Source organism: Equus caballus, chromosome 26 (genome assembly GCF_041296265.1).
Source record: "Equus caballus isolate H_3958 breed thoroughbred chromosome 26, TB-T2T, whole genome shotgun sequence".
NCBI lineage: Eukaryota > Metazoa > Chordata > Mammalia > Perissodactyla > Equidae > Equus > Equus caballus.
The window spans coordinates 46,802,416-46,822,943 of NC_091709.1; the positions used below are offsets into that span (position 1 = coordinate 46,802,416).

The window sequence follows — 20,528 nt, forward strand, 5'->3', positions numbered from 1 at the left end:
GTCAATCTTTAAAAATACATATGAAGATAAAATAGACAGACAGGCTGCACTGGGAAAGCACAATTTATTTTGCTCACAATGGGGCTGGTTTCCTGCTGGGGACACAGAAGGACCCTGGGAGACAGGGCATCCCTGAGGGGACGGGCAGGTCATCCTGCCACATCCTCACCCCGGAGTTCAGAGGGGTTGCTGAGCATGCTTTCCATCTGCCGCGTGCAGAAGCTGGAGGCCCATTCGTTCCGGGAGGGTACAGGTGTGGACCCATCAGCAAGGAGAGCAGCTGAGAAGGGATTCGTGGTCAATAGCAGCAAGGGGAGCTGCAGGAGATGGGTCTGCAGGCCAGGGTGGGGCAGGATGGCTGGCAGCACCCAGAGGACTGGCAGGGGGCAGACACCAGCACAGCAGGCTCGCAGCTCACAGGCACACGCACGAAGGACTGGCAGGAGGGGGCCCCACACACGGAGGGCTGGCAGCACCCAGAGGACTGGCAGGGGGCAGAAACAAGCACGGTCGGCTCGCACCTCACAGGCACACGCAAGAAGTACTGGCAGGTGGGGGCCACACACACGGAGGGCTGGCAGCTCACGGGTGTGCACACAGCTGGCTGGCAGCTCACAGGTGTGCACACGGCAGGCTGGCAGCTCACTGGCACACAGCAGGATGCCTGGCAGGGGCTGGGTGTGCAGCAGGCCGGCTGACAGACTGAAGGGCAGCTGGTGTGGCACATGCTGGCGTGGGGCTGGGCTTCTGTGGAGGAGCAGGGCAGTGGTGTTTGCAGGCTCCTTCCCGGGGCGGCCTTTATACCCGAGCGGCAAGTGTCTACACAACATGGAACATGATGTTGTCTTCCTTGTTTTGCTTCTTCCAGGCTGGCACCCAAAACTTGATCTGTGGTGTAGACGTCGTGTTGGTGGCTTGGCTCTCGCCTCATGACTAACTTCCCCTTCCTCCAGCTCTTCTTGCACCCGGAAACCTGCTGTACGTCCTACTGGCCCCATCTGGATTCTGCCTTGTTCCTTAGCATTTTACATGAATTAGTTTGTGTGAATCCAAAAATGTGCATCTCCCAATTTCCCTCTCTGTGTGACGATGGTCCTGGAACAGCGTCCTCAGTGGGTCAGGAAGGGTCTTGGGAAGACCAAGGAGAGCACAGCGTCTCATGGCAGCTTCGAGCTCGAGTCCAGCACTAGCAGGCAACCAAGAGGGAGACAGAGACCATCGTCCAGAGGACAAGTGCAAACTGAAGGCTGTGGTCACAGAGAACTTCTGGGAGGTGTGACCTTGGATCCATGTCCACAGGAAGCCCCACACTTAGAGAAGGGAGATGAACACAGCCAGTGGTCCTGCTGCATGGACAGGAACCCCCACAAAGAGCAGAGCCAGACCCAGTGTGCACCAGGGATGTGTGGAGGGGCAGGTGGAGGGTGCCCTGGGGAGAGGGGAGAGGAGAGGTGTGGGCTGGTAGTGGAAGGCCCGTCTCTGCACATGTCCAGGGCAGCACCACTGGAACCCCTTTGGCCTGCAGATGCCCCCATGGGGTCACTTGGGACTAGGGCAAGGAGTTGCCAAGTCAGGCACTGGGTCTTTGCATTGCCTGTTTTGGCCAACCAAGGGGAGGGAACACAGTCACTCTCTCAATGAAGTCCAGCAATGTCTCTTCCGTCCTCCCCCGGGCTAGACCCTTTGTGTAAGTGTGTGAGAGCCCCCTGTAAATCTGTGCAAGACGGCAGGCTGTCTGTCCTCAGGGCAAGACGTCCAGAGGATGAGCACTGACAAGCTTCTACAGGACTGAGAGTGGGCTCCCCCAGCAGCCCACTGAGATCTCACCTAGTTGCATCTAAGGAGTAGGGACCAGGCCCCAGAGTAAGACCTACTCTAGACCTACCCTAACGAAGCCCAGCCAAGCCATGACCAGATTTCCTGGGGACACACTTTGGAAGCTGAGTCCCTCCAAGGTACAGAGCTTACAAAGCACTTCAGACTGTCCTCAGATCCACCCTCACAGAGCGTAAAACCAAGCCTGCACGAGTTCAAGGTGAGCACCTGGAAACAGACTGTCTGCTAGAACAAAAATCAACACTCAGGAAAGACAGCAGACTGCACACTCTCTGAAAGTATTGCCACAATTCCAAGTACACACGCAAAAATCACTAGACATAAAAAGATGCACGAAAATGTAATTTCCAGTTAAAGAAAGAAATCAATACATAGAAATGAAACCTGAGATGGTCCAGATATTGGCTGGGCAAACAATGACTTTAGAGCAGCTATTCTAACTGTGTTTAAAGAATCAAAGGAGATATCTTCAAAGATTTAAAGGAAAATACGATTTCCACAGGTGAACGTATACAAAATCTCAGCAGAGAAATGGAAGCCATGAAAAAAGGAGAATTCTAGGACAGAAAAACCCAAGAGTGGAAAGTAAACGCGGTGGCGGTGGGGGCGCGGGGGTGGGGGGGCCACAGCAGCTGGAAGGTGTTAGAAGAGAGGTGAATGTGAAGACATTTGAATAGAAATTCTCCAGTCTGAAGAAGACAAAGAAAGGAGAATTAAGAGAATGAAAACAGCCTGTGAGACAATATCAAAGAGTCCATCAGATATGTCACTTCAGCCTCAGAAAACAAGAGAATGATAGGGAAGCATGAAAATGGTTTGAAGAAATAATGAACAACTTTCCTAAACATGATTTTAAAAAAAACCTACTTAGAGATCCAAGAATCTTGGAAACCCAAAGAAAGATATATACGAAGAATAATATATCTGGGCACGTTGTAGTTAAAGCGATGAAAACCAAAAATGAGGAGAAAAATCTAAAAAGTGATGAGAGAAAAACCACTTTACATGCAAGAAAAAAGATAACAACACCTGACATCGGAAGTAACAGAGGCCAGAAGGCAGTGGATGACATCACTAAAATGCAGAAGCCGAAAGTGCCAAGCAAGACTTCTATATCTAACCTCTAGGATAAAAAACAATCCTACAAAATTGAGGGTGAAATGGAACATTTTCAATAAACAAAAGCTGAGAGATTCCTCACCAACAGATCTGCACTATAAGAAACACTGAAGGATGCCCATTAGGGAGGACAGAAATGGACGCAGGTGCATCCAAACCTTCAGCAGGGTAAATATCAACGACTCCCGTTCACTCAGCTAGTAATAGACCAGAAGGCAATGGACTGTTTTCAATGTGTCCCTCAGGAACTAGGGCATATTGGGACATGTGGTCACATGTGGCTGCCCCAAATTCTCCTTAAGCGTGGTTTTGACCTGTAGTCAGGGCCACAGGAGGAGCATGGAAGAGCTGACCTCGTGGACTTGTGGCTTGTCCATCAAGCTCAAGGTCATCCCACTGTGTGGTCTCACGGAGGCTCTGGTTCCCTGGTTTTCCAACTTCTGACCATGCTTTAGCCCAAGTGGTCTTCAACCCTGGAGTGACAATACTGGGATGTGTGACTCAACCCAGGGCTTCGTGGGGGAGTCCCCATGCCCAGACCAGGTGCAGAGGGTCCTATGGGCACAGCCTCAGAGGAGGGAACACTGCTGCCCTGAGAGATAACCGCTTCCCACGACATGACACCCCCCATGGAACAATGTGCTGTGGCCCGTGTGGAAAGAGAACAGAGAGCCAGGGGATGTGAGGAGGAACATGGAATCCACGCTCCAGCCCACTTCTTCCCGCCCTGTGAGGGTGCGTCAGGAAACTCCATGCTGTCTCCACTCTCTCCCAAACCTGCCGTGCAGGGGCCAGGATGAAGGGACCCTTGGGTGGAGAGAGGAATCCGGCATGGCCAGCTCAGCCCCTCGCTCCACATTCCGTCCTCCTGGACGCCTCCTGCAGAGGGGTTTTCTGCAGCCACCTAGTGCTGCCTGACTAGGTGGGCAATGCTGAGGTGTGATGCTGGGCGTCCACGGTGCTCATCCACCGAAGCCATGCTCCCCACGGACCCAAAATGATTGATACTGTCATCTGCCTTCCCCTTGCTCTCATCTGTCCCAGCTGATTCAGGACTTCAGGATATGTCATTATTGAACCTCTAAAGCCCCCACATAATTGGGCAAAATGATGAAGACCACGGAATCCCAGAGTGAAACCGAGAACTGCAAATGCCACTTCCCCATCTGCAGTGATGAGAATCTGCCCACATCAGGAAATCCTTCTAAATCTTCCTGATTGAACGTGTGTGCAATAGGACATCACTGACCCCTTGAATGGTGTTAAAGATTGGTAACTGTTGCATTATGAGATAATCCACATAAGATTCTCAGCACACTGCCAGGCACAAAGCGGGAACTCACTACATGGTTGTTACTGTGATAGTGTGGTCCCCACACTGCCCAGTGACAAGCCAAATCCTGTGGCTCTTGTCAGCTGGGAAGACCTTCTGGATCCCTGAGTTTCCAACTCAAAATGGGGGACCCACAGCCTGGAGAGTATGACTGTGCCTGTGCAGACAGACGGCACCACATTTAAACTTAGGAGGGACCTTGAAAATCATGGTGTGGGGACCCTGTCCCCAATGACGGCCCTTCACCATCACACCTGGGCTCCGATTCCAGAAACCACATGGCCAGTGAGCCACGGGGAGTCTCCAGAGGGGAGGAGCTTCCTGAACTGGGTCACGTCAACCAGAAACTCCAAGAAGAGACCCAAGTAGAGGAAGACGAGGAAAACAACCAGGCAACCACCAGGAAGGCGTCTGTATCTATGGGTTCGGGGTTTTCAGAGATCCCACACAGAAGGGAGAGCAAACATTACTTGTCTCTCTCGGCCTGGCTTCTTTCACTGCTCATGGTTATTTTAAGGTTTCAGTCTGTTGGCTCCAACATCTGGGTCATTTCCGAGCCCAGTTTTGTTGATTACTTTGTCTCTTGACAATGGACTGATGTTTCCCTGCTTTGTTGAATGGCTTCTAAGTTTCGCTGAATATCAGATATCGTGTATTAATCTAAATGGACATGAACACTATCCTCCTGGAAGTGGGTGTGTCTCTTCTTCTGTCAGGTCAGCAGTTTCTGTGTGGGGAGGTTTGAATCAGCCTGGTCAGATGGTGGCCTTGGTTTGGGTTTTCTTGTTCTAGTGATGACTTTCATGGTACCAAGGACTTCCGATTCCTCCTGCAACGGGCTTCTGGCAGCTTCTGCTTAGGGTCACAGCTGGGGGAACAGACCTCCTGCTCTGCCCGAAGTTGTCAGCTCCCCCTGAGAGGTGGCACATGAAGGGGCACTGAACACCCATCAGCCTTTCCAGGTGGCGATGGATGCTGCTCATACCACTGTGCTGGCCAGGTGAGACAGGAGGCAGGAGGGCTCTCTGGTGTCCTGTTCAAGTGTCATCTTCAGCAGGCCATTGTTCCTGGGACCTGGGGGGTGAAGTTTTCTCAACTCCTCTCACTCCTCCTTGGGACGGCCAGACTCTGCTTTGTATTTGAGGGGTGTGTGAGAGTTTCCTGCACCCCGTCTTGTAGTAATCCTTTAAGGACCATGCGGGACCCACTGAGGGGGAGGCAATTGTTCCCTCTGCCCTTCCCCATGCACACTGCAAGTCTCAGGGGGCTCAGCATGGGGAGAGCACCTCCTCCTCACTCCCTCCACCGACCGAGGACCACCCCACCATGAGCTGAGCCATCGGGAAGGGGGCTCAGTGGAGGGGCTACTGTCCCTGTGATTTGTAAACACCTTCAAGGACAGAACTTCAAAATATATGAACACAATGGGGCCGGCCCCGTGGCGGAGTGGTTAAGTTCACACATTCTGCTGTGAACACAATGGGGCTGGCCCTGTGGCTGAATGGTTAAGTTTGTGCATTCCTCCTCGGCGGCCCAGGTTTCCACCAGTTCAGATCCTGGGCGTGGACATGGCACTGCTCATTAGGCCATGGTGAGGCTGCATCCCACATGCCACAACTAGAAAGACCCACAACTGAAATATACAAATGTGTACTGGGGGGAATTGGGGGAGAAAAAGCAGGGGAAAAAAAAGAAGATTGGACACACTTGTCAGCTCAGGTGTCAATCTCCAAAAATGTATATGAAGATAAAATAGACAGACAGGCTGCATTGGAAATCACAATTTATTTTGCTCACAAGGAGGTTTGGTTTCCTGCTGGAGACAGAGAAGGACCCTGGGAGCCAGGGCTTCCGTGAGGGGATGGGCAGGTCAAGGAGGGATCCAGATCATCCTGCCACATCCTCACCATGCAGTTCAGAGGGGTCGGTGAGCACGCTTTCCATCTGCCGTGTGCAGAAGCTGGAGGCCCACTCGTTCTGGGAGGGCTACAGGTGTGGACCCATCTGCACTGATGCAGCTGAGAAGGGACTCGCGGTCAATAGCAGCAAGGGGAGCTGCAGGAGATGGGTCTGCAGACCAGGGTGGGGCAGGACGGCTGGTAGCACCCAGAGGACTGGCAGGAGGGGGCCACAAGTATGGCAGGCTTGCAGCTCACAGGCACACGCACGAAGGACTGGCAGGAGGGGGCCCCACACACGGAGGACTGGCAGCACCCAGAGGACTGGCAAGGGGCAGCCACAAGCACGGTGGGCTTGCACCTCACAGGCACGCGCAAGAAGTACTGGCAGGTGCGGGCCACACACACGGAGGGCTGGCAGCTCACAGGTGAGCACACGGCTGGCTGGCAGCTCACAGGTGAGCACACGGCTGGCTGGCAGCTCACGGGCACACAGCAGGACGCCTGGCAGGGGCTGGGTGTGCAGCAGGCCGGCTGACAGCCTGAGGAGCAGCTGGTGTGGCACATGCTGGCGTGGGGCTGGGCTGCTGTGGAGCAGGAGGGCAGTGGTGTCTGCAGGCTCCTTCCCGGGGCGGCCTTTATACCCGAGCGGCAGGTGTCTACACAACACGGGACACGATGTTGTCTTCCTTGTTTTGCTTCTTCCAGCCTGGCTCCCAGAACTTGGTCTGTGGTGTAGACGTTGTGTTGTTGGCTTGGCTCTAACCTCATGACTAATTGCCCCTTCCTCCAGCTCTTGTTACACCCGGAAACCGGAGTGTGTCCTGGGGTTTCGAGCTGGACTGAGGGCTGGCCTGGTGGCTGCACAGGAAGGAGACGGAGACCTCGCACCTAAAGGGCAAGTGCAGACTGAAGGGTGTGGTCACAGAGAACTTGTGGGAGGGGTGACCTTGGATCTTTGTCTGGAGGAAGCCTCACAGTTAGAGAAGGGAGATGAAGAAAGCCAGTGACCTCCTGCATGGAGACACAGCCCCACAAAGAGCACAGCTCGACCCAACACTCCCCAGGGATGTGTGCAGGGGCGAGTGGAGGGCACCTGGGGGCTGCGGCTGGAGAGATGTGGGCTGGATGTGGAAGGTCCGACTCTGGACATTTCCAGCAGAGCACCCCAGGCAGCTGTGTGGCCTGCGGATGTCACCACGGGGTCACTTGGGACCTGGGTATGGGGGTGCCTTGTCTGGGAGCGGGTCTTTGCACTGCCTGTTTGGGACAGCCAAGGGGAGGGAACACAGTCCCTGGAGTCCAGCAATGCTCTTGCCTCCTCCCTGGGGCTCTTCCTGTCCTTCCACAGCCCCGTGGAGCCCACAGGGAGGGTGGCAGAGTGAGTCTCATGCAGTACAGTCTGCCCTCCCCGGTGCTGCCGACTGTAAAGCATGGATTATGAAGTTGGATAACCCTCTGTACCATTTTTACAATTCAAGGTCCCTTTTACTTCGCCTCCACTCCACCCTTGAGTGAGGGAGTTTTGAGAAGTTAATGCAGTAGATGGTATTTCTGAACAAGTAGCTCCTGAGGTGACAGACCCAGGGCTGGATTTACAAGATTTCTCTGCAGCAGGTCCCTATACACTGACACACAGTTCAGTGTGGTGCACGCATTCCACAAATGCACAGCCGCCTGGGCCCAGACACACACTCATGGGCAGGACCTGTTTGTGCCCCACTCCTGAGTTCTCCACAGGGGAGACACCCACTACACTCTGGGCCCACCCTACACCCACCCACTCCTCACTACCCCTGGCAGAGGGGCGAGGATCACCACAGGGGTGACCCTGGAAAAAGGCGTGAGACCTGCCTGCCTCCCTGCAGGGAACACTGGTCTGCACTGCTTGGCCAGGGCAATCTCAACACACAGAGTCGGACCCCGTGGGTGGTCTGTGGTTTTCCAGGATGGCCTGTCCCAATGGAAGAATCCGCTTCATTCAGTTCTAGAAATCACGCTCCCAGCCAAGTCCTCCAACTGTTATCTCAGTGACAGCAGGTGGATTTTGCTCCACCTGCCTGACAGCTGCCTCTCTCCATTGCTTCCACACTGAGACAAAGAGGAATGGTACCCAAAGACCTCCTCAAACCACTACCACTGTTGCATGGACCACGAACCTTCGAGACTACCCAGAAGATGAATATGGAGAACAAAACAATACTGGGAAAACTTCACAGAATGACTAGTACCAGACAAGCCCTCCCATCAACTCTACAACTCAGGGAAAATGAAGAGACATCCTTTTCAGGCCGTGGTCAACAAGCAGAACAGACTGTGACTCCTGAGAGAAAAGAAGCGTACAAGATGAGCTCCACGGGCACCCAGACCAGGTCTCTGCCTGGGGCCAACTTCCCAAATGCAGAACAGTGAGCTTGAGTTGGAGCAGAATATGAAGACCCTGCTCTGCTGAGGAGAAAGAGCTCAGCGTTGGGCAGTGGCAGCACCTAGAATGAGAAGAGTGGGGGCGTCAAAAAGAAGGGACCTGTGCAGGAGTCTGGGTGAGAGGCCCCTGTAAATCTTGGAAGAAGGTGGGTTGTCTATACTCAGGGAAAGATCTCCAGAGGCTTAACACTGAGGAGCTGCTATAGGACTGAGAGTGGACGCCCCTAGCATGCCATTGACACCCGTACCGTCGTAGCTAAGGAGGAGGGACCACAGCCCAGGGTAAGACATACTCTAGACCTGCCCTACAAAGCCCAGCCAACCCACAGCCAGATTCTCCCAGGAACACAGTTTGGAAGTTGAGTCCCACCAAGGTATCGAGCTTAGGAAGCACTTTGGACTTACCTCCAATCCACCCTAACAGAGTGTAAAACCAAGCCTGCAGGAGTTCAAGGCGAGCACTAAGTAACAGACTGTCTGGTAGAAAAAATCAATGGTCAGTAAGAGACAATAGAACACACGCTCCCAAAACGTACTATCATAATTTCCAATATACAATCAAAAATCACTAGACATAAGGAGATAAAGGAAAATGTAACTCACAGTTAAAGAAAAAATCACTCAATAGAAAGGACCTGAGATTGGCTTGGCAAACAATAACTTTGAGCAGCTACTATAAATATGTTTAAAGAATCAAAGGCACTATCTTCCACGAATTAAAGGAACATCATTTCCATGAGGGAACAGACAGCAAATCTCAGTAGACAAATGCAGACTGTGAAAAAGGAGAATTCTAGAGCAGAAAAGCACAAGACTGGAGATTAAATGTCCACTGGGGGGGCACTCACAGCAGATGGAAGACGGAAGAAGAGTGAGTGAAGCTGAAGACACGTAAATAGAAATTCTCCAGTCTGAAGAAGAGAAAGAAAGAAGAAGTAAGAGAAATGAAAAGTCCCTGTGAGACAATATCAAAGAGTCTATCACATATGTAACTGCATCCTCAGAAAACAAGAGAATGATAGGGAAGCATGAAAATGTTTTGAAGAAATAATGACGAATTTTTCTAAACTTGATTTTAAAAAATACTAACCTACAGATCCAAGAATCCGAGAAAACCTGAAGCAAGACAAATACAAAGAAAAACATATGGGCACACACTAGTTCAAAAGATGAAAATCAAAAAGAGACAGAAAAATCTTCAAAGCAGTGAACGAAAAAAACCCTTGACGTACAAGGAAAACCGTAACAACAGCTGACGTTTCATCAGAAGCAATGGAGGCCAGGAGGCCGTGGGAGGACATCAGTAAAACGCTGAAGACAAATATGGCAATCAAGAAGTCTATAGCGAGGCCCTGGAAAAAAATCCTTCAAAACCGAGGGTGAGATGAAACATTTTCAATAAACAAAAGCTGACAGAATTCCTCAAGAGCTGACTTGCGCTGCAAGCAATTCCGAAGGACGCCCATTGGGTAGACCAGAAACGGGCCCGGGTAGAGCCTGAAACAGCAGGAAGCCAAAAAGAGAGCATCGTGTTTGCTCATCTAGTAATGAACTTGAAGGAGACTGACTGATTTAAATGTGTTTCTCAGTAACTAGGTCATATTTGGACATGTGGTCACGTGTGGCTGTCCCGAAATCTTTCTTTTAAATATGGTTTTGACCTGTGGTCACAGTCAAAGGGAGATCGTGCGAAAGAGACGACCCTGGAGGAGGGAGCAGCACTGCCCCAAGGGACGGCCACCTCCTGTGAAATGGCACCCACCATGGAGAACCTGCTGTGTTCAACGTGGAAAGAGGAGAGAGAGCCAGGGGAGGCAAGGAGGAACACGGAATCCACGCTCCAGCCCACTGCCTCCCACCCTGTGGAGGAGTATCAGGGAACTCCACGCTGTCTCCACTCTCTCCCAAACCTGCTGTGCAGGGGCCAGGATGATGGGATCCTTGGGTGGGGAGAGGAATCCGGCATGGCCAGCTCAGCCCCTCGCTCCACATTCGGTCCCCCTGGGCGCCCCCTGCAGAGGGGTTGTCTGCAGCCACCTAGTGCTGCCTGACTAGGTGGGCAATGCTGAGGTGTGATGCTGGGCGTCCACGGTGCTCATCCACCGAAGCCATGCTCCCCACGGACCCAAAATGATTGATACTGTCATCTGCCTTCCCCTTGCTCTCGTCTGTCCCAGCTGATTCAGGACTTCAGGATATGTCATTATTGAACCTCTAAAGCCCCCACATAATTTAGCAAAATGATAAAGACCATGGATTCCTGAGTGAAACCAAGAGCTGCAAACGCCACCTCCCCATCTGTGGTGATGAGAATCTGCCCACATCAGGAAATCCTTCTAAATCTTCCTGATTGAGTACCTATACCAATGGGGTATCACCAACGAATGGTAGTAAAGGTTGGTACCTAATCAATTATTCGATAATCCACATAAAGTGCTTAGCACAGCATCTAGTCAAAACTGGAACTTTGTTATTATTATTCTTACTGCAATAACACGGTCCCAGCACCCCCCAGTGAAGAATACAACAGTTTGGCTCTCATCAGTTGGGAAGACCTTCCGGATCCCTGAGTTTCCAAAGCAAAATGGGAGACCTCCAGTCAAGCAAGGCTGACTGTGCCTGTGCAGACAGAGGACAGGGTATTCAAATTGCCGAGGACCTTGAAAATCATGATGTGGGGCCCCCTGTCCCAACTGACGGCCCTTCATCATGCAATCTGGGCTCCAATTCCAGACACCACATATCCACTGAATCACAGTGAGTTCCAGCTGAGGAGGAGCTTCCTGAACTGCGTCACTTGAACTGCAAACTCCAGGAAGAAAACCACAGAGACGGAGCAGAGGAGAAGCAGCAGGTACCACAAGGAAGGCATCTGGATCTAAGACAACAGTTTTCTTGTTTTTAATTCCACATCTAAACGAGATCATACAGTATTTGTCTTTCTCTGGCTCATTGCGCTAGTCATAGTCATTTTAAGATTTCTCTCTGATAGCTCCAACATCAGGGTCATTTCTTAGCCCAGTTTTGTTGATTACTTTGTCTCTTGAGAGTGGACTGATTTTTCCCTGCTTTTTCGAACATCTAAGTTTTGATTGAATAGCAGACATCACATATTAATTGAAATGAACACAAACACTGTTTCCTCCTGGAAATAGGTGTGTCTCTTCTGTCAGGTCATCAGTGGGGGGCAGGGGTGTGTGGTTTGAAGCAACTTGGTCAGATGCTGACCTTGGTTTGGCTTTTGTTGTTATTTTGATGACCTTCAGGACACCTAAGACTTCAGATTCCTCTTATGGTGGGCTGCCGGTGGCTTGTGCTTAGGGCCAGGGCTGGAGGCAGAGCATTCTTGCTCCTTCCTAAGTTTTCAGCTGCCCCGGCGTGCGTGGCACCCCCAGGGAACCTCAACACACAGCGGCCCCTCGCAGGTGGAGGCTGCTGCTCACACAGCTGTGCTGGCCGGGCGAGTCGGGAGGCAGGGGAGCCCTCTCCCATCCTGTCCCAGTGTCAGTCTTGAGCAGGCCCTTGTGCCTGGGACCTAGAGCAGGAGGCTCTCTCACTCCCTGACGCTCCTCCTTAGGATGCCAGACTCCGCTTTGCATTTGTGGGGGGACTGTGTGAGAGTTTCCTGCCCTCCGTCTTGTAGTAATCCTCTAGGTTTCCTCAGAGGACTTGGGGCCCAGGCCTGATTCCAATCCCCTACTCAGGAGGATAGAATTTTTTTCCTCTGCTCTTCCCTATCCACGATGTGAGTCTCTGGTGGCCAAGGTGGGGACATCTCCTTTCCCCCTCCACCCACCAAAGGCCCCACACCTTCAGCTGAGCCATCAGGAAGAGGAAGCCATCAGGAAGATTGCTTGTGATTTGTAAACTGCAAGGAAAGAACTTCACAAATATCTGAAGAGAAAATAGAGGGAGAAGCTGCATTGGGAAAGCATGATTTATTTGGTTCACATAGGTTTTGGCTTCCTGCCGGAGACAGAGAAGGTCCCCGAGACCCAGGGCTTCCCTGAGGGGATGTGCAAGGTCATGGAGGGATCCCGATCAGAGTTCTGAGGGTCCGTTGAGCACGCTTTTCATCTGCCATGTGCAGAACCAGCAAGGCCATTGAGGATTTTTCAGGGAGGGGTACAGGTGAGGACCCGTCTGCACTGATGCAGCTGAGAAGGGACTCGTGGTCAATAGCAGCAAGGGGAGCTACAGGAGATGGGTCTGCAGACCAGGGTGGGGCAGGACGGCTGGCAGCACCCGGAGGACTGGCAGGGGGCAGACACAAGCACAGCAGGCCTGCAGCTCACGGGGGCACACACGAAGGACTGGCAGGAGGGGGCCACACACACAGTGGGCTTGCAGCTCACAGGTGTGCACACTGCTGACCGGCAGCTCACAGGTACACACACAGCTGGTGTGCAGCTCACAGGTGTGCACACAGCAGGCTGGCAGCTCACGGGTGTGCACACGGCTGACTGGCAGCTCACGGGCACACACACAGCTGGTTTGCAGCTCACGGGTGTGCACACAGCAGGCTGGCAGCTCACGGGTGTGCACACGGCAGGTTTGCAGCTCACGGGCACACAGCAGGATGCCTGGCAGGGGCTGGGCGAGCAGCAGGCGGCCTGGCAGCCTGAGGAGCAGCTGGTGTGGCACATGGTGATGTGGGGCTGGGCTGGTGGTGGGGTGGAGGCGGTGGTGTCTGCAGGCTCCTTCCCAGGGCAGCCTTTATACCCGATAGTGGGTGTCCCGGCAACACGGAAGCACACTGTTGACTTCCTCCTGGCTGTTTCCACCATGGTCCCTGCAGCTTCCTGTCCGGGGACGCACTCCTCTGTGTTATGCTCCACCATAAATCAGTTTGGCTTCAGGCCGATTCCTTCCTCTGTGAAAGGACATCTGGGTTTGACCCCACGCGGGGTTTCTCCAGGCCATCACTGTGCACGCAGCCCCCTGGCTCCACTCGGAGGACTCTGTCCTTTCAATCCTATTTGTCTCGTGCCATCAGTGGAGACCTGGACGCAATCATGTATTTCAGCTCTTATTCTGTGCAGGAACACATTAAAGCAGGGCTCGCAAACTGAAGTCTGAGGGACGCAGCTGGCCAGCTGCCCATTTGTAATAAAGTCTTATTGGACACATGCGTGTACATGTCGTCCGGGGCGGCTTTTGCACGGCAACGCTGAGCAGTGATGGGAGAGACCATGCGACCGCAAGGCCTGAAATGCTTACACCTGCTCTTCACGGAGCGTTTGCCAACTCCTGCCTCATGGTCGTCTACACAAGAATTGATTTGTTCATGCAACAGTTATATCCTGTGTGCTGGCCATGGAGACGTCCTGGCCCCACGAGCCTTCCAGGGCCATGAAGAAACGAGTGAATGAAGAAATTCATGCATGAAAGAATTCCAGAGAGGGCTGACTCCCGGGAAGGAAACAGGCTCAGCAGATAGAGAGTGATGGGGGTGCTGGGGGGTGGTCTGGGGGCCTCTGTGAGGAGGCCATGCAGAGCTGGCACAGGGGATGTGAAGAGGGGAGGAGACAGTTTCCAGTAGAGGCAACCATGGGGGTGAGGTGAGGACACTGCTGCAGAAGCAGGTGTGGTCCAGGAGCCATGGGAAATCCCACCGTGTGGGGCCCGAGGGTGCAGGGGCCGGTGGACAGACTCAGATCCTGCAACCCGAGGACCAGGCATCACAACCCTGGGCTGACAGAAGGAGAAGGAGTCAGTGAACTTGAGGACACATCAGTAGAAATCATCCAATCTGAGGAAGAGGGAAAAAGAGTAAGAAAAAGGAGGAGGGCCTATGAGACGGTATCAGAGAGTCAAACCTACAAGTAATTGCAATGGAAGAAGGAAAGGAGAACGACACTGGAGCATAAGAATGTTTTGAAGAATAAAAGACAAAAATCCCCAAATTTTATTTTATTTTTTAATTTTCAGCATACATATCCAAGAATATCAGAAAACCCCTAAAGCCCCAACACAATTTGACACCATGGTAAAGACCACAGATTCCAGAGGGAAACCAGGCAGCTTCAAACACCGCTTCCGCGTGTGCAGTGGCAAGAACGTGCCCACGTCATGGGCTCCTTCTAGATCCTCCTAATTGCACATCTGTACCAGTGGGGTATCACCACCCCTTGAACGGTGGCAGGACAGATCATTAATCAGTGATGAGACTGTCCACGTAAACGCTTAGCTCTGCACCTGGCACAAAGCTGGAACTCAGTTGTTACTGCTGTTATTAGAACAACGTGGACCCTGCACAGTGAGGACCCAGCCCCGTGGCTCCTGTCCTCTGGGAAGACCTTCTGTATCATTCAGTTTCCAAAGCAAAATGGGGACCCTGGTGTGGCGAGTGTGACTGTGCTTGTGCCGACAGAGGACAAGGTATTCAAAATTGGGGAGAATCTTGAAAATCACAGTGTGTGGCCCCTTGTCCCCAGCTGACGGCCCCTCACCATCCATCCTGGACTCGACTCCAGAGTCACGTGGCCGCTGAGTCACAGGGAGTCTCCAGCTGAGGAGGAACCTCCTAGACGGCGTCACTTCAACCAGAAACTCCAGGAAGAGACCCATGGAGACGAAGAGGAGAACAACCAGATATCCACGAGGAAGGCACCTGGTGGCTCATTGCCAGGACGCCCACAGCCCGCAGGTATAAAGGTCCCCCTGGGCCAGGAGCCTGCAGACCAGCCCGTCCTCTGCCCTGACCCCAGCCCAGCCCCACACCACCATGTGCCACACCAGCTGCTCCACAGGCTGCCAGCCAGCTTGCCCTGCCCCCTGCTGTCCTCCCCCGGTCTGCGGGAGCTCCTGCGGGCAGCCGGCCCCCTGTGTGTCTCTGCTGTGCCGGCCCGTGTGCGGCTCTGCCACCTCCTGCCAGTCGGCGTGCGGCTGCCTGTCCCCATGCTGCCCAACGACCTGTGGCCAGGCCTCCTCCTGTAGCCCGGCCTGCTGTGTGCCCAGCCCCTGCCAGGTAGCCTGCTGTGCACCTGTGAGCTGCAGTCCCACTGTGTGTGTGCCTGTGAGCTGCAGGCCCATTGTGTACCTGGCCCCCTCCTGCCAGTCCTCCAGGTGCTGCCAGCCGTCCTGCCCTACCCTGGTCTGCAGACCTGTTCCCTGTGGCACCCCTTCGTGCTGCTGACAAATCATCTGGAAAATCAATTCTCTGCTATTGATCTGAAAGCCTTTCCCTTTGTCTAATTTTCAAGATCCTGCCTGCACATCTCACTATGGGATCAATGACGGACCCACACGCCATAGGGGCTGGAATCACCCCCTTAGTTTCCTTCTCCATGAGAGCTTGGTGCTTGAGAAACAATAAATCCCTCTGCTCCCCAGAGCTGTTCGTTCTTCTTCGTGATTTTCCCCGAAGCTGTCTCTCCTTGTAGTTTGCTGTCTTGGACAAGCCAATGACAGCGTGGAGCTCCTGTCCCAGGGTGGTTCTCCTGGGATAGTCATGCCCCTCGGGACGTCGGGGAGCCCCTCTGGGCAAAGGGGTGGCCCAGATTGTTGAAATTAAAGAGGGTGTTCCTTCCCAATGGTCTCAACTGAGGATCTTTATCCAGGACTTTGGGAGCCTGGAAACTGAGCCAATGAGGAATGACGGATGGAGGAGGGGGCGGAGCCTGAGCAACTGCAGCTGCCTGCCACTTTCTGAAGGGCTTTCGAGTGGAGGAGCTTCACTCTATGTTGCCCCAAAGGCTGGATCAAGGAGCCAGGGTGACAGGAGGCAGATTTCGGCTCAACAGAAGAGCTCCCTGAAAGGCAGAGCTACCTGCAGCATCATGGGCCCCTGGCAGCTGTCCCAGCTCCTGGGTGCTGAAGGCTGGAAGAGAAGGCACATTTATTCCACTGTCTTCATAACAGACAAAAACTGGCATCAACCCGCATGCCCATCAGCAGGGGAATGGATGAACAAATCATGATATAGTCAGACGATGGAATACAAATCAGCAATAAAAAGACGCATTACCCACACATGCAACGGCATGAATGGATCTCAGAAACACGGTGCTGCTGAAGGGGGCCAGGCAGGAGGGGCTGCCGCAGACTCCCTCTAAATGAAGTTCCAAGGCAAGCTGAACCAAACTATGACTATAAAACATCAGAACAGCGGCTGCTTCTGAAGGGTGGGGGGAAACTGATAGCAGTGGGGCAAGAGGGGAGACTGGGACACAAATATTGAACTCTAGTTAACGACGTGCTTCCTGAAGTGTTTGAGTGATGTGCACTGTTGTTTCTAACTTGCTTTGAAATTCGTCAAAAAATAAGAAGTGTGGCTAGAGGGTGTTTGATGGGCAGATCATCTGAGAAAGTAAATGAAGCACAGAGTTCGAGGTAGAGTCTGGGAGGGGATATACGGATACTCACCCGTTAATTCTTTTAACTTTTTGGGTATGTTTGAAATTTTTCACAACAATATGAACAAAAAGATAGTTGAAATTAATGGTTAGGAGCTAAGTAGTTAAAAATAATAAAAACGTTCATAAAAAAAATAGAAACCACAAATGGGATTCCTGCTTTGGATGGAAAATTAAACCTCTCCCCCTCACACCCCTCTCTCCCTTTCTCACTGACACACATCCTTACCTAGGTGGCCTCTGATATGTCTCCTCGGAACGTGGTTTTAAAACCTTGTCTCTTTGAGTCCCTCTCTTTCTCCAAGCTTCAAGAGATCACGGAATTGGCACGCACATCACTGGGTACCAGAGAGCAGAGGTGACAGGAAAGAACGGCATTCACCTTATGTCTCTAACGTTTTAAAATTGTTAACACAGTATGATGAACCAGCCATTACTTACAGCTGACTTTCTCTATAATAAACCTATTTTTCAAGAATGCTTAAGGTCCCATCAATACACTAAGACCCTAAAAACTGACAGACGTAATATTTACCAAGGACCTCTTCATCCGTATGGTACCAACTGCAAAAACGCACAAGGAAAGGACATTATATATTGAGGAAAGATTCAATTCATCAAGAAGATCTCACGATTATAAACATACATGCACCGCACAACAGAGGCCCAAAATACATGAAGCAAACACTGACAGAATTGAAGGGAGAAGCAGGGAGTTCTACAACAGCAGTTGAAGACTTTAGTACCCCATTTTCAACAATGGATAGAACATGTAGACAGAAGATCAATAGGAAGAAGAGAACTTGAACAACCCTACAGAGCAACTAGTCACAGCCACACACAGGACAACATTCTTCCCAAGGGCACGTGAGACATTCTCCAGGAGAGACCACACATTAGGCCACAAAACAAGCCACGATGAATTTAATAAGATTGAAATCATACAAAGGGTCTTTCCCAACCACAATGGAATGAAACTAGACATCAGTAACAGAAAGAAACTAGAAAATTCATAAATATGTGGAAATTAAACCACATACTCTTTGAAAAAAAAAAAGTGTGGGTCAAAGAGGAAGTCACAGGGAAATTAGAAAATTCTTAGAGGTGAATCAAAATTGAAACACAACATATCAAAACCTGTAAGATGCAGTCAAGGCAGAGCTTGGAGGAGAATTTAAGGCTGTAAATGCCTACGTTGAAAGAGAGGAAAGATTTTGAATCAACAAACTTTATGCCTTGAGGAACTAGGAAAAGAAGAGCAAACTAAACCCAAAGCTACAAGAAGGAAGGAAATTGTGATACTGTGATTTATAACAAGAAGCATATGTTTAGTCTTCATCATTTCTGGCACAGAGTTCCTGAAACCTTTGGAATTTCCTAAGTGACAAGAGCAATAAAGGTGTCTTTCATTGTATTAATGAGGTGACTTTGGACTTCCATCTAAGGATGGCAGCTGGCCACCAGGGGAACCAACCAAATAATAAAGATAAGAGTGGAAATAAATGACATAGAACACAGAAAAACAGCAGAGAGAATTAGCAAAACCAAAGGTTGATTCTTTGAAAAAAATCAATAAAATTTACTAACAAGGAAAAAAGAGAGAAGGTGCAAATAACTAAATTCAGAAATGGAAGTAGAGATATTACCACGGACCTTACAGAAATAACAAGGATCACAATCACATCCAAAAGAATAAAATACCTAAGAAGGAATTCAACCAAGGGGGCGAGACACTGTGCGCTGAGAACTGCGAAACATGCTGAAGGAATTAAAGACCAAAATGAATGGGACGACATTCCATGTTCACGAACAGGAAGACTCAGCATCGTTAAGATGACAACGCTACTCAAAGCGATCTACAGTCAATGCACTCCTTATCAAAACGCCAACAGCCATTTCTCCAACAATGAAAAAGCTGATCCTCTAATTCATATGGAATTGACGGGGACCTAGAGTAGCAAAATAATCTTGGAAAAGGACAACAAAGTTGGAGGGTTCACACATCCTGATTTCAAAGTTTACTGCAAACCTACGGTAATTGAAACAGCGTGGTTCTGGCATAAGGACAGACACGCAGACTAACGGAATAGAAAAGAGAGTCCAGAAGTAAACCCATACATTTATAGCCAATTGATTTTTGATGAGGGTGCCAAGACCATTCAACAGGGGAAAAAAATCATCTTTTCCACAAAGTGCTTCATGCAAAAGAATGAACTTGGACTCCCACCTCACCCCATATACAAAAATTAACTCCTAAATGTAAGAGCAAAACCAAAAATGTCTTAGAAGAAAACATACAGGGAATGTTTCATGTTCATGACCTCGGATTTGACAAGTGTTTCTTAGATATGACACCAAAAGCACAAGCAACAAAAGAAAAAAGTAAATTGGACTTCATCAAAATTAAAAACTTCTGTGAATCAAAGGACGCTATCCAGAAAGTGAAAAGACAATTTACAGAATGGGAGAAAACATTTGCAAATCATATATCTGATGAGAGTTTAATATCCAGAATATATAAAGAACTCCCACAACTCAACAAGAAAAAGATGAACAACCCAACTGAAACATGGGCAACGGACGTGAACGGATATTTCTCCAATGAAGATATCCAAATGGCCGACAAGCACACGAAAAGGTGCTCGACATTATTAGTCACTAGGGAAATGCAAATCAAAACCACCATGAGATACCACTTCACTCCTATTAGGATGGCTGTAATTAAAAAAAAAAAAGGAAAATAAGTATTGGCAAGGATGTGGATAAATCAGAACTCTGAAACATTACCAGTAGGGATATAAAATAGTGCAGCCACTGTGGAAATATTTTGGTAGTTCCACAAAAAGTTAAACATAGAATTACCACATGACCCAGCAATTGCACGCCTAAAAGTAGACCCAAAAGAACTAAAAAAAAGGGACTCCAATGTTCTTTGCAGCATTATTCACAAGAGCCAAAAGGTGGAAACAACCCAAGTGTCTATCAACAGATGAATGGATAAACAATATGTGGTTTATCTACACGATGGAATATTATTCTGCCATGAAAATGAAAGAAGTTCTGACCCCTGCTACAACACGGATGGACCTTGACGACATTATGCTGAGTGAAATAAGCCAGTCACAAAAGGACAAACACTGTGTGGTTCCACTTACACGAGGCCCCCAGAGCAGTCAGATTCATAGAGACAGGAAGTAGAATGGTGCGTCCGGGGGCTGGGGAGAGGGGATGGAGTTGGTGTATAAGGGGGACTGAGTTTCATTTTGGGGGAGATGGAAAGCTCTGGAGATGGAGGATGGTGATGGTTGCACAACAATGTGAACGGAATTAACGCTACTGAACTGCACATTTAAAAAATGGATGAAACGGCAAATTTTATGTTACATATATTTTACCGCAATAAAAAAACGTTTAAAGAAAATCCAATGGAAGAATATATTGTTCTGACACACACATAATGATAAATACAATAACACATAACTGTTGAGTGCTTATAATAAAAAAATATACACTCGAGGCTGCAGGTGGAACAGGAAAGCGGTGAGGGAAGGGAGCGAGGAA

At 50.4% G+C, this 20,528-nt stretch overlaps 4 protein-coding genes across 6 annotated transcripts in view; all 4 read right to left on the bottom strand.

Moving 5' to 3' along the window:
• Positions 1-20,528, bottom strand: part of TSPEAR (thrombospondin type laminin G domain and EAR repeats) — a 172,012-nt gene that overhangs the window by 139,244 nt on the left and 12,240 nt on the right. The window lies entirely within an intron of this gene.
• Positions 46-855, bottom strand: LOC102149791 (keratin-associated protein 12-1-like). The gene has a single exon (XM_005606216.4). It carries the CDS (start codon positions 725-727, stop codon positions 299-301), a length of 429 nt encoding a protein of 142 aa, XP_005606273.1. The 5' UTR covers positions 728-855; the 3' UTR covers positions 46-298.
• Positions 6,055-6,813, bottom strand: LOC102149836 (keratin-associated protein 12-1-like). The gene has a single exon (XM_005606217.4). It carries the CDS (start codon positions 6,751-6,753, stop codon positions 6,325-6,327), a length of 429 nt encoding a protein of 142 aa, XP_005606274.3. The 5' UTR covers positions 6,754-6,813; the 3' UTR covers positions 6,055-6,324.
• LOC102149876 (keratin-associated protein 12-2-like) lies at positions 12,534-13,551 on the bottom strand. Its single transcript, XM_014736425.3, has one exon. It carries the CDS (start codon positions 13,449-13,451, stop codon positions 12,786-12,788), a length of 666 nt encoding a protein of 221 aa, XP_014591911.2. The 5' UTR covers positions 13,452-13,551; the 3' UTR covers positions 12,534-12,785.